General features: G+C 24.7%; 6 protein-coding genes across 6 annotated transcripts; 2 read left to right on the top strand and 4 right to left on the bottom strand.

The window, feature by feature from the left end:
• Window positions 1-881: 881 nt before the first annotated feature.
• Window positions 882-1,307, bottom strand: ENU1_031080 (hypothetical protein; the record flags this gene model as incomplete). The annotated part of the gene is made up of 1 exon (XM_008857304.1): window positions 882-1,307. The coding sequence occupies one exon, from the start codon at window positions 1,305-1,307 to the stop codon at window positions 882-884; it is 426 nt and encodes a 141-aa protein (XP_008855526.1).
• Window positions 1,308-1,692: 385 nt separating this feature from the next.
• Window positions 1,693-4,572, top strand: ENU1_031070 (Ras GTPase-activating protein, putative; the record flags this gene model as incomplete). The annotated part of the gene is made up of 2 exons (XM_008857303.1): window positions 1,693-1,911; window positions 1,957-4,572. The coding sequence occupies 2 exons, from the start codon at window positions 1,693-1,695 to the stop codon at window positions 4,570-4,572; spliced, it is 2,835 nt and encodes a 944-aa protein (XP_008855525.1).
• A 218-nt stretch (window positions 4,573-4,790) lies between these two features.
• Window positions 4,791-6,176, top strand: ENU1_031060 (hypothetical protein; the record flags this gene model as incomplete). Its single annotated transcript, XM_008857302.1, has 1 exon — window positions 4,791-6,176. One exon carries the CDS (start codon window positions 4,791-4,793, stop codon window positions 6,174-6,176), a length of 1,386 nt encoding a protein of 461 aa, XP_008855524.1.
• Window positions 6,177-6,223: 47 nt separating this feature from the next.
• On the bottom strand, window positions 6,224-7,480 carry ENU1_031050 (histidine acid phosphatase family protein; the record flags this gene model as incomplete). The annotated part of the gene is made up of 1 exon (XM_008857301.1): window positions 6,224-7,480. The coding sequence occupies one exon, from the start codon at window positions 7,478-7,480 to the stop codon at window positions 6,224-6,226; it is 1,257 nt and encodes a 418-aa protein (XP_008855523.1).
• Window positions 7,481-7,882: 402 nt separating this feature from the next.
• Window positions 7,883-8,773, bottom strand: ENU1_031040 (hypothetical protein; the record flags this gene model as incomplete). The annotated part of the gene is made up of 1 exon (XM_008857300.1): window positions 7,883-8,773. One exon carries the CDS (start codon window positions 8,771-8,773, stop codon window positions 7,883-7,885), a length of 891 nt encoding a protein of 296 aa, XP_008855522.1.
• Window positions 8,774-9,069: 296 nt separating this feature from the next.
• ENU1_031030 (hypothetical protein) lies at window positions 9,070-11,994 on the bottom strand (the record flags this gene model as incomplete). Its single annotated transcript, XM_008857299.1, has 1 exon — window positions 9,070-11,994. The coding sequence occupies one exon, from the start codon at window positions 11,992-11,994 to the stop codon at window positions 9,070-9,072; it is 2,925 nt and encodes a 974-aa protein (XP_008855521.1).
• Between the last annotated feature and the right edge of the window lie 97 nt (window positions 11,995-12,091).

The raw sequence follows: 12,091 nt of genomic DNA, 5'->3' as shown, positions 1-12,091 counted from the left end.
CAATACAATAAATTATTATAAAAAGAAAAAATTTAAATTCTAAAATATGAAGAATAAATAAAGTAACAAGTTCTCAATAAATATTTAATCCTATATTTGAAATATATAATAATTTATTTTTCAGTTATATCCTAACAGAATTTATTTCAATGTTTAATGGGGATAACACATATTGAAAAATTAATCCTATTAAATTGTAAACAGAATGAAAATCTAATTAGAATATAAATCAAAATAGATATTTCCTTTTCTTTTTGTTTTACTTCAGTTATTCGTATTTCACCAACGTAATATGGTTGTGTTGTTTTAGATTAATTTTATTATTCTTTGTGTCTTGGTTATTTTCTTTTATTCTTATGTTTCTTTTTTTTATTAACTACACTCTTCTTCTATTCTAATTGATGAGTTTAATTTATATTTTTTTTTATTTTATTTATTGATTATTGATTTATTTGTTCTTTATAACTACTCCTGGAAGTTATACACTTTTTTTTATGTTTACAAATGCATAATAATTTTGTACGGACTTTTCTTCATCTCTTTCTTTTTAACTTGTTTTCTCGGTAACTTTTATTTATGTTTAATGCTTATATTTCATTAATGTTATTCTTGTAGATTATCTATGAATTATGTGTCTTCTTAAAAATCATTTCTTTTATTCAACTCATTCAATTATACCCTTTTTATTTCTCATTTGTCCATTCGTTTATGATTAATTCACTTAAATATATTTTCCTTTCCTCTCGTTTCATCCCTTTCATGTTGAAGGTGATAATTCGTTTATTGCAAATCAAAATCCCTTCATCTAAATCTCCTTTCATCTTAATCATTTTCCCCATTAATTCATTCTTCATCCTATTTTTTTATTCATTGTTCTTTCTTTATTTATTTCTAACAAACTCTAATTCTTCTAATATCTTACTTTCTGTTTTATACCCATACTTTTCACATTCTAATTCTTCCTTCTTCATGTCTCTTAACTTTTTTGCTCTCTGACCTTCTGCTTTCAATTCTTCAATCTCTTTTTCCATTCTTTGTAATTCTTCATCTTTCTCTATTATTTCTCTCCTTTTGTCTCTCACTATCTCTTTCTTCAACATTTCTTCTGCCTCTTCATTTCTCTTTGTTTCTTCAATCACCTCTCTTCCTTCTTCAATTACACGTTCTTTATGTAATATGATTCGTGCATCTTTTACAAGCATTTCTGTTTCACTTTTTAAATTACCGAAAACTAATGGATCTACCATTCTTTTCATTTCTTTATAATTGTCAAGAAATTCTTTCTCAATTACTTCTCTCACTTCCATCTCTTTTTCTTAGTTTTACTTTATTCAAAACAAAAAAAAAGAAAAAGAAAAAAAACATAAAATAAGAGAGAAAATAGAAAAAGATAAAAAAAGAAGTATTTTTAGGAAAACAAATCTGTCTACGTGAGAATTGAGTTTTAAAATTGAATTTTTTCTGTAAAGAAAAATTAAGATAGAATTAAAAGAATATAACGTTTTAATTTTCGATAAATACTGGAATTTTGTGCTTATTGAATAAAAGAGTGTTAATCTATACGGAAAAAAAATAGTAGAAATAAATAATTCGTTGAACATTTTTTTTGAGTAAAAAAAAAGAAAAAAACACATAAAGTTAAATGAAAATAGTTTTTTCTTATCTATTAAATAGTTATTCAATACCAAATCAATGTCGCATGACTTAACAATTACCTTTGAAAATAATCACTTCAAAGATATTTATGATCATTATGCTTCCTTAGTTTATCGATTAATGAATGACCTTGAATTTACGATTTACATTGGGACTACCTTACCACCAGAATTACAAGATGGTTTTACTAAAATAATTGTAGATCTACTTATTCTTCATGGACGTATTATTCCATGTATAGAAGTAATGATAAAAGTTTGTTACAATTTAATTTATTATAATATTCATTAACACAAAAAGGAAGAGTTTGATAAATCCAGTTCAGAAGGGACATTGTTTAGGTCAAACAATCTTTGTAGTAGAATGATGACACACTTTGCTAAAAGTAGTTGTAGACCCTTCCTTCGTACAACTTTAAAAAATGTAATTAATGAAATAAATGTATGTCCTCATTTACTTGAAATAGATACACAAAAAGATCCATCATTAACACCTCAACTTATTGCAAAAAATACAGAACTTTTACAAGCATATACTACTAAATTTATTCGTTCAATTGAATCAAACCTTCATAACTTACCAGTACAAATTATAGAAATTTGCAAACAATTATATAGACACTCTCAAAATAAATTCCCACAAAGTAAATTACTTCCATTTACAATGGTTGGTGGATTTTTATTCCTTCGTGTTATTTGTCCTTCATTAGCTGCCCCTGAAGCTTCAGGTATTGAAATGACACATCCAATTCAACCAAATTGTCGAAGAAATTTGATATTAATAACAAAAATAATTCAAAATATTGCGAATAATGTAACATCAACAAAAGAACCATATTTTAAACAAACTATTCCATTCACTATTGAAATGTCTGCAAAATTAAATAATGATATTGAAATGTTATGTACTAAAACTTCTTCTAATTCACCTGTATCACATACATTTAAATCTTTTGAAGATACAGACATGAATAATTTATTTGAATTACATTCACTTTTATTAAAGGCTAAAGAACTTCAGAAAGAACCAACTATTGAAAGAAAAGAAATTAGTAAAACAATGCCAGCAATCCCTAAAAATTCTATTGTTAAAGGAAGGGCTCGTGCTACTTTTGTTTCATTTGATAAAAAACCTGTTGAAGAACCACAAACCATATCTCCACATGTTTCATCTCCAAGAGAAAGTAATCAAAGTAAAAGAAGTGGTGGATGGTTTTCTGCTTCACCTCGTCATGAAGAATCCCAAACACCATCATCTCCTCGTTTAAAAGAAAGAAAAACACCATCATCTAGTTCTCCACAAAACATTATTTCACCTGTCATTCCTATTGATTGTCATTATTATGACTCAAGTGAAGATGTTATTTCAAGACCAAGTAGTACTAAAGAAATTAGACTTAGCCATAGTGAGTCTCCAGGGGTGTCTAATTTCGGTTGTATTCCAGAACGAAATAAATCCAGTGGGTCATTACAATCAAATTCACCTGATGTAGTTTTACCAATCAATTTATCTGCGTCTCCTAGTAATCCACCAACAACTAGTCCAATAAAACAATCACCAACACCAAATAAATTATGGACACGAACAAGTGCATCAAAAAGAACAATTTCACCAAGAATGAATGCATTAGATAATAAAGGAAGACCAAAAGAAAAAGAAGAACGAAAAAAATTAACTCCCTTAGAATTATTTTGGTTATTAAATGAATTCGCAGATTTACTTGGTCCATCTCCTCTTATTGTAGAAAAGAAATTAGGGAATAGATTAAATGTTGATGTAAGTGAAGATGAATTAGGAGGGATGTGTGAAAAAATAGTTGAATATCTTAAGATTGGAAAAGCTGTTTATATTGAACGAGCACAAGATGGAGCACAAGTTATTTATATTATTGTTAATTCATTATTTCAAATATTAGAAAAAGACGATACAATTAATCGTTATTTTACTAATAAATGGGGAGACATAGCACAATTATTTCTAAAAGAAATAAATGGGAAATATTCTATTTTATTTGATCTTACTGGAGTAAATTACAATCTTAAAGAAAAGTTCTGGTATTGTTTTGAACAAAGAAATAATGTTTTTGATTATAAACAACGTAAAATGGTTAAACAAGTTATTCTCTTTCATATGGGAAAAAAAGCAAAGAAGTTTTTAACAAGTGTTAAAGCATTATTTGAAACAAAAGCATTAAAGAAATTAATTATTGTAGATAGTTGTGTTGGATTAGAAGAATTACTTGGAATAGATAATGTTATGTTACCTGAAGAAAGTATTGCACTTGATAGAAGAGAGTTTAAAGTAACAAAAATTAATAATAAAGGAAAAAGTCAAGAAAGGATATTACGATTAACATTAGCGTCTTTATGTAACATTGATCCAATAACAGGAATTATGAAAAATACAATTAATCTTGAACAAATAGAGAAAATAGAAATTACAACTATTTCATTAATGATGGACATTAGATTTAGAGATAAAGGAAAATTAGAAAGTAGACTATATCAATTTAGTTCACGTGCTTTAATGGAAAAAGTTATGTATGAAATGTATGTTATTTTCTTTATTAGAAAAGGAAGAACATCAACACATTTTAGTTATAATGTAAAAAAGAATGGAGCTGATATTGGAAAACCATTAAGTTTTGCTAAGTCGATATTAAAAAAAGATTGTCAAATGATGATAACATTAAAAAGTATAATGATTATTGATATGATGAGAATTACTGATATAGAAATAAGCTCATTAATAGAAATTAAAAAAGATTTTGAAGGTAAAGTATATGTTGCTTGGAAAGATACTGGAAATGATTGTGAATTTCTTACTTTTGACCCTTTCCCAAATGAAGATGATTTCATTGAAGTTGTACGTTCATTAATGAATTCTTCAAAAGGAAAAGATAAAAAGCAACACTAATATTGGTATTACTGATATTGGTACAATGTTTTCTTTTTATCTTTTATTAATATGGTTTTTATTTTTAAATGATTAATTAATAACAAAAATACATTTTAATTCTTTTTTGTTTTTATTTTAAAATAACAAAAATTAAGTTATTTATAAAAATTAAAAAGTTTTTGCATCATTCTCAGTAGCAGTATATTTTAACAACTCAATTTTATAGATTTTATTAAATGAATCTCAATTTACCTTGCTCTCCAGATGACCTTAAAAAAATTAGGCTCACCAAGATAAAAGAATATGAAAAGGAAAAAGAAACTAAAAAGACACACTTGGAACAAAAAATTAATTCTTTAATAACTTATAATGAAACACAAAGGAAGTCTATTAGCAATTTAGAAACTCAGTTTAATGAATTTAAGAAAGAACTTAAAGACTTTGATAATGATATAAGAACAGTTAAAAATAATCCAGAAAATAAACAAATATTCAATGAAATAAAGGAATTGAAAGAATTTAAACAAAAATTATTAGAAAGAATTAAACAATTTGAAAATAGAACAAAACAAGACAGTAAATTAGCGTTATTAGAATTAGAAAAATATAAAAACGATTTAAAAAAACTAGACTTAGCACAACGACAAATTTTAGATTCAATAACTAAATTAAACAATCAAGTTAATCAAATATCCAAAACTCAAAACAAAATTCAACAAATAACTCAAAGTTTTGAATCAAAATTAGCAAATATAGAAATAGAACTTTGTAATCCAGATAGAAATGGGTATTTTAGAGACCCTGAAAAATTATTGACAAATCCAACATTTCAAAGATTTACATTCTCTTCATTTAACTTAGAAGATAATTATGTAGTAATTAAAACATTATTTGATACTAACATAAGTGGGTTTAAGAACAATCTTTTTAAAGAATGTTTAGAAAAGCATATTCATCAAACAAATTTAGTTGTGTTTTATAAATTTGGAACAAAATTTGTTATGAAACGTTTATTTTTAAAAAGTAAATGTATGGAAAATGAAAATATATATTATGGTGAAATGAAAGCAAAACATTATTCTGTTATTAATGATATGTTTATTTATGATTTAGAATTCAAATCTAATGGTTCTGTTAATTTTTTAGTGACAAAAAATTCAGAAGTCTATAAAAGTATTGATGAAAGAAAATTAATTGATTTCTTAGAGAATCAAACAATAGCAGAAAGAATCTGTTTATTCTGTTTAGAAACTAAGGACAAATTTAACTCAAAACATCAAAAACCATTGACAAAATATTTCACTCAATTAAAGAAGAATACAAGACACCACTATAATATTTCAAATGAAATTTATGAAGAGATTACTTATCACAAAAAATCCCAATTAGACAAATATATTTCTTCTAAGGATACATTCATTTTTGTTTCAAAAACAAAGAATGGAAAATGGAATTCAAGTACAGATATCTATAAAATAATTTATTATAATAATCCTATTGATCCTATTGATCCTATTGACAAAGTGTTTGTCTTTAAAAGAACTGATATTCCTGATAGTTTATGTGGTATGATACTATTACTAGTAATAGTAGTAGGAATTATTTATTTAATATTTTTCTAAAATAAAATGGAGAATTGATTAATTTTTATTAAGAAATAAAATTGTAATTACTGATTTTTGGCATTACAGTCTGAACTTTTTGGAACCTTTTTACTCATATGATCAAAGAACGATTTCCATTTGCACATTCCATTTTCATCTTTTGAACAGAAATTAAGGTCCAAGAGTTTATTATTATAACCTACTCTAATATAATATTCTGATTCTTTTTCATACATTTCAAATATAATATATGATGCATATGGTGGCCATGATGAATAATCTCCTTCTAATAATGATACTAATGGATAAATGGTTGTATCATGGGCATGGAAATGAGTGTATTTAACGTTAGTTTTACCTTCATATTTCATTTGTTGGAAACTAAGAATATCTCTTAAGAACCATCCAGCATCAAGACGTGCTAATGGAATAGTGTCATTATCAAAGAATCGGTAAACTCCATCATGATAAACTAATTCGACTAATTTATTAAATTCTTCTTCTGTAAAACATTCTTTTTCTCCTGATTCTGTGTCAATACAAGGCCATTCTAATTTATTACATTGAACCTCTTGTAAAATATCAAAGTATGAATCATACCAGTTATAATTAACTACACCAAAAAATCTTTCTGCTTTAGCAAGAATAGATGCATATGGCTCTTTATGTCTTAAATTTAATTCTTCGACAAACCATTTATCAAATAATTCTTTTTCTAATTCTGCTTCTCTAGGACACATCCCATGATCATTATATACAGCGTATTCAATTTCTGATGGAACTGTATTAATTCTAATTCTTGCATCTGGATCACGACTATATGATGGATATAAGTGTTGAAGGAACGATTCAGCACTTTGGATAACTCTCCAAACTTTAGTAGAACGAACATAAATATCACTAATATTCATGTATGTTGGTAAAAAGTTATTATCTCCAACATAATTAGCTCTAACTTTATCTCCTAATGTGGCGAGTTGGTTAAGACCTTTACGAGTTAGTTGTCCCATTTGACAACTTCCACCATACATATTATCTTTAGCAAAAACCATTTTTTCTTTATCTACTTCAGTTTTAATATGATGAAATTCATACGATTCCATTCCTTGTGCAGACAAAAATCTAAGTTGTTGTGAAATATCACAATTATATGTGGCTTGATCACCTTTATATGTTAACCATGGAGAACGATCTCCATGTCTAAATACCATTTGAAGTAATATTGGTTTATATCCATCAACTGGTTTAAATGTGAATTCAGGTACTTCACAGTATGTTAAATCACCAAGACTTAACTGGAATAGTAAAAGAAGCCACAACATCTTGTATGATTATTAAGTTCTTTTTTCTTCTTTTTATTTCTTTTTTTCTTTCTGAACAGAGAAAATAAAATATTATGATACTAAAATCATATTATTATTATAATAATTATTAATTACTTTTGCTTTAACGCAACTATTTCAATTAAAATAATATAATAGCATAAAATACAACTACACTACACCTTAATCTTTATAAATAACTTATTGAGTGATAGCCATATGAAAGAAATAATATAGGAGGATTTAATAACTAATTTTTGCTTAACTAATTATTAACTTTTCATTTGTAAAAAGTTTTCTGTTGGTTTTATTTCTTCTTTAGAAATAACAATTATCTAAAAGTAAAACATAAGACTTAAAAAAAGTAAAATTAATACAGTTAATAGACAGCTTAATAAATAATTACAAACGTGATGGAGGAATAAGGGAAGTATCAGAGACAGATGGAGAACAATTAAAACTAACCCTTACTAATGCACCATTAGTTTTGGTAATAGAATTAAGGGATTTAGAAAATTCATCAAATTCTAAATATGAGTTAATTTCAATATGTTGTTTAACTAATGAATCAAGAACCAATTGAAGAAAGTCATTAACATCTTGTGAAAATATAATACCATTTGATTGATTTTTAATAGAGTCATAAAGTAATTCAGAAACAAACACATAAAGGTCTTTTGTTGAATGTCTTAGAAGAACATTTTGTATAAAACTTAAAGTAAATGTTGAACTAATAATTCGGTTTAATTCTTCATATAATTTATAACTTGACAATTCATTATAAATACTAAAACAATTTCTAATGTAAATAGTTGAAGTTTTAAATTCATTTTGAATTAATGAAAAAACTATTGTTAATGATTCATATGAAATAATTTTACTAACAAGAGATAATTGTTTACTTTTTACAAGTTCATTAATAAATTGAACAACTAATAAATAAATATACTTTTCTGTTACACTTTTTGGTTTAGTAGAAAGAATTTCACACCATCTCTCAATATATTTTTCACATTCTGAATAAAAAACATAATTTTTAGGAGTTTCAAATTGTTTTGGACTTGTAGAGTGGTGTGTTTTACAAATAGAAATAAAAGTTTTTAAAATTTGTTCTTTTAATGCAAAGTCTTTGTCTTTTAATTCAAAATAATCTTGTAATAATGATTGGATAAATAGTCGGTTTCCTTTAACAACAAAATCTATCCCTTCATCAAAATCAAATTCTTTTATTATAGTTTTAATTCTTCTGAAAAGGGTAAGTGATTGAATAGTATCTTCGATGAATATACTCATTTTTTAACTTTTTAAAGATTTAAGGGTTAAAATATTTGATTAACTTTTTGTTTTCTATTTTTACCTAAAGTTTGTCCTCATTAACGTGAAAATAGAACTCTTTAGAATATTGTATTTTTAGATAATAATTTCTATAAATATATATAACAGAAGAATAATAAGATAATTTATGGTTACAAAATACTCAGATATATTGTTATGATTGGTAATTATAAATGAATTTTGACATGAATTAAAAATAGTTAATCCTAAATTTACTATTCGAAATATCTAAATCAGGAAAACTAAAAAAGATTCTAAGATGAAAATTTCTCAATTAATTTTTTTGCTATTTCAACAGACCTTAAATCATGACAACCATCGAAGAAATTGTATAAACATTCAAGGTCTTTATGAGATTTAAATGATTGTTTTACATATGAAGAAGATGAAAGAGAAAGAAGTGATAAAACTAAGAATATGTCTTCTTGAACTACTTGTTTTTGTTGTAAACGACCAATGATTAATGTAGTAAGATGAATGACAAGGTTTTGATAAATTAAGACATAAGCAGGTGCTAAGATTATTCCACATAATAAAAATGATAAGATAAGATCTTCATTTATTTTTTCTGATGAAAAAACTCTTTCAATACTTACATTTAATAATTTAATATAATATGATAAATATGTATCAATAAGACTCTTATTAGAAAAAGATTGGAATGGTAATAACATTAAAAATGAGTTAATACATTCTTGAGATTTAATTGTTTGAAGACTTGAATAAAATGAAGTAAGGTTCTTTGATTTATTTAATAATTCTTCAATAGTTCTATCCGATTTAAATAAATCATATAAAACAAATAATTCTTGTTCTATACAAAGAGAATTGGAATATGATTGAATTATTAATTGAAGAATATAAAGATGTATTTTATATCTTGCTGAACCTTCATTTTTATTTGCACGATCAAGAAATTTAGTTTTAGTTAATTCTAAAGCTAAGTTTTGAGCAATATCAGTTTGTTTTAATGCATTAATAAGAGCAATTAAACAAATTGTTTTATGAAGTGTTTTAGATGAAATAAAATCATTACATACTGATACTAATTTAGTTATTTCTTCATTTAAAAGTTGAACATTCTCGTTAATAATTTTAAAAATTTGAACAGAAGACTTGTTACCTGATTGTTTTAATAATGAATGAATCAATTGTGAATTTTTCCTTTCGTTCCTTGTCATATTTGAAGGTAACCTTTCATTAATTTCAACTGAAATAACATTACCACTTTCTTTTGCTTTAATAGAATTAGGAAAATATGAACTAACATCTTTTACTAAGGATAACCAATTTTCTAAAGTATCTATGTCTTCACATAAAGAAGCTGTTAATCCAAGAATAAAACTACATTCTTCAACAAAATTTTCAAAGAACACTTGATCTTTATATTTATCAAAATCATCTAATGCCATTTTTAATGCAATAGAAACATCAAGTGAAGTACCTTCTTGTTGAAAATAATTACTGGACATATTTCTACTACATAGAAATGAAATAGTTTTAATTGTTGACATAATAATTTGTGGAGAAGTTGTATAAGTTTTTAAAATTGTTGTAATTAATGAAATAATATTGTTATTTGTTGCTATATGATTATCTTGTTTGACACAAATAAATAATATACGAGAAATAATTTCAATAATATCTCCTTGATCTATATATTTTATTGCAATATCTTTTAAATGAAGTAATAATGTTTCACTAATTGATGATTGAAGATTTAATTCAACTTGGAAAAACAGATTTAATGAACGATTAATTATTAGTATTTCATTTTCAAAAACATCACATAATGAAATTAATGCTGGTAAAATGAAATTTGAAAATGAAATATCTACTGCTTTATGATGAAAAACCATATCAAAAGCTTGAAGAATAGATAATATCATTGAAGGGTTATCTTTTGATTGTGTTAAATAACATAACAAAACTTCTTCTATATGTGAATTATTTATTAAACATTGAGATTGAGATTGTAAATTTGATAATTGATGAGTTTGACGTGAACTATAAAATGAATTTAAATCTATTTGTTGATTTTGACAACAATGAAATGAAGAAAGAATATTAATTAATAATGGAAGAGCAATTGGTGCCAATTCTAATTTTCCAGTAATTCTTTTTATTATTAATTCATACCAGTGATTTTTAATAATTAAATCATTTGACTTTTCAGTACCACTAAAATGAGAAATAATTTTAATGCAATGATATAAATTTGTTATTGTACAACGAGTATCTAATATAAGAATTACTTGATTAATAATTGAATATAAATAAGGTAAATATTCTTCATGTAAAATTACTTCTTCAATAGTAATTAAAAAGTACATGTCATTTTCTTCATTTTTAAATATTTGAAGTGTTTGAATAAATAAATCAAAAAGTCCTTGTTGAATTGAACTTTCATTTATATTCCACATTTTCCATAAAAAAATTCCTGAGCTAGAAATTTTTCTTTCATTTTGTTCTTTTATAAATCCTCTAAACATTTTCATATCTTTTTTTTCAATTGACATTTGTCCAATAAGAAATAAATGTTCATTAGAAACTGATGGAATATTAATTTGATTCAGTGTATATAAAAATGAATATATTTTTTTAATTGCTGTTGGTGTTTTAAATGACTTAGCAACTATTTTAATTTTATCAATATCATTCATTTCTATTAATCCTTTTACCATATGCATTTCAATTTCTTCTTCAAAATATAATTGTTTTTGTTCAATACAACTAACTAATGAACCAATTAAAGTTTTTTCTCTTATAATTTTAACAAATGGTAATGATGAAATAAATTGAATTATTTCACTTGTTTTCATCTCATTAAAGTTATATTTTCTATTAAATAATACTGCTTGAATTAACATAACAACAACTTTCTTTTCTACATTTAAAAATGGATTTTTTTCATACACCCTTTCAGATCGAAATATTTCATTAACAATCTCCTTCGGAATCAAAACATCTCCATCAAAACAAATTAATCTCATTAATTGATTTGAAGAATTATCAGAAATAATAAATTTTACTTTTTCTCCATTAAAAATTTCTTGTAATGTTTCTTTTTTTGGTGGAACTTTAGTAATGTCATTGTATGTTTCCATTAAAATTGATTGTTGTGATAATGATCCGTGGACACGTACATTTCTTGTTTGAAACTTTGTTTTTCTTTGCATATGAAAAAGAAGATACAATCTTATTTTAAAGTTGATAAAAGAAACTTCAAAGAAAAAAAAAATATAAAACTATAATATAGTTTATTATAAACTATAT

The sequence above is a fragment of the Entamoeba nuttalli genome, assembly GCF_000257125.1.
Source record: "Entamoeba nuttalli P19 unplaced genomic scaffold asmbl_2534, whole genome shotgun sequence".
Classification (NCBI taxonomy): domain Eukaryota; phylum Evosea; order Mastigamoebida; family Endamoebidae; genus Entamoeba; species Entamoeba nuttalli.
This window is presented reverse-complemented; position numbering and strand designations above follow the sequence as displayed.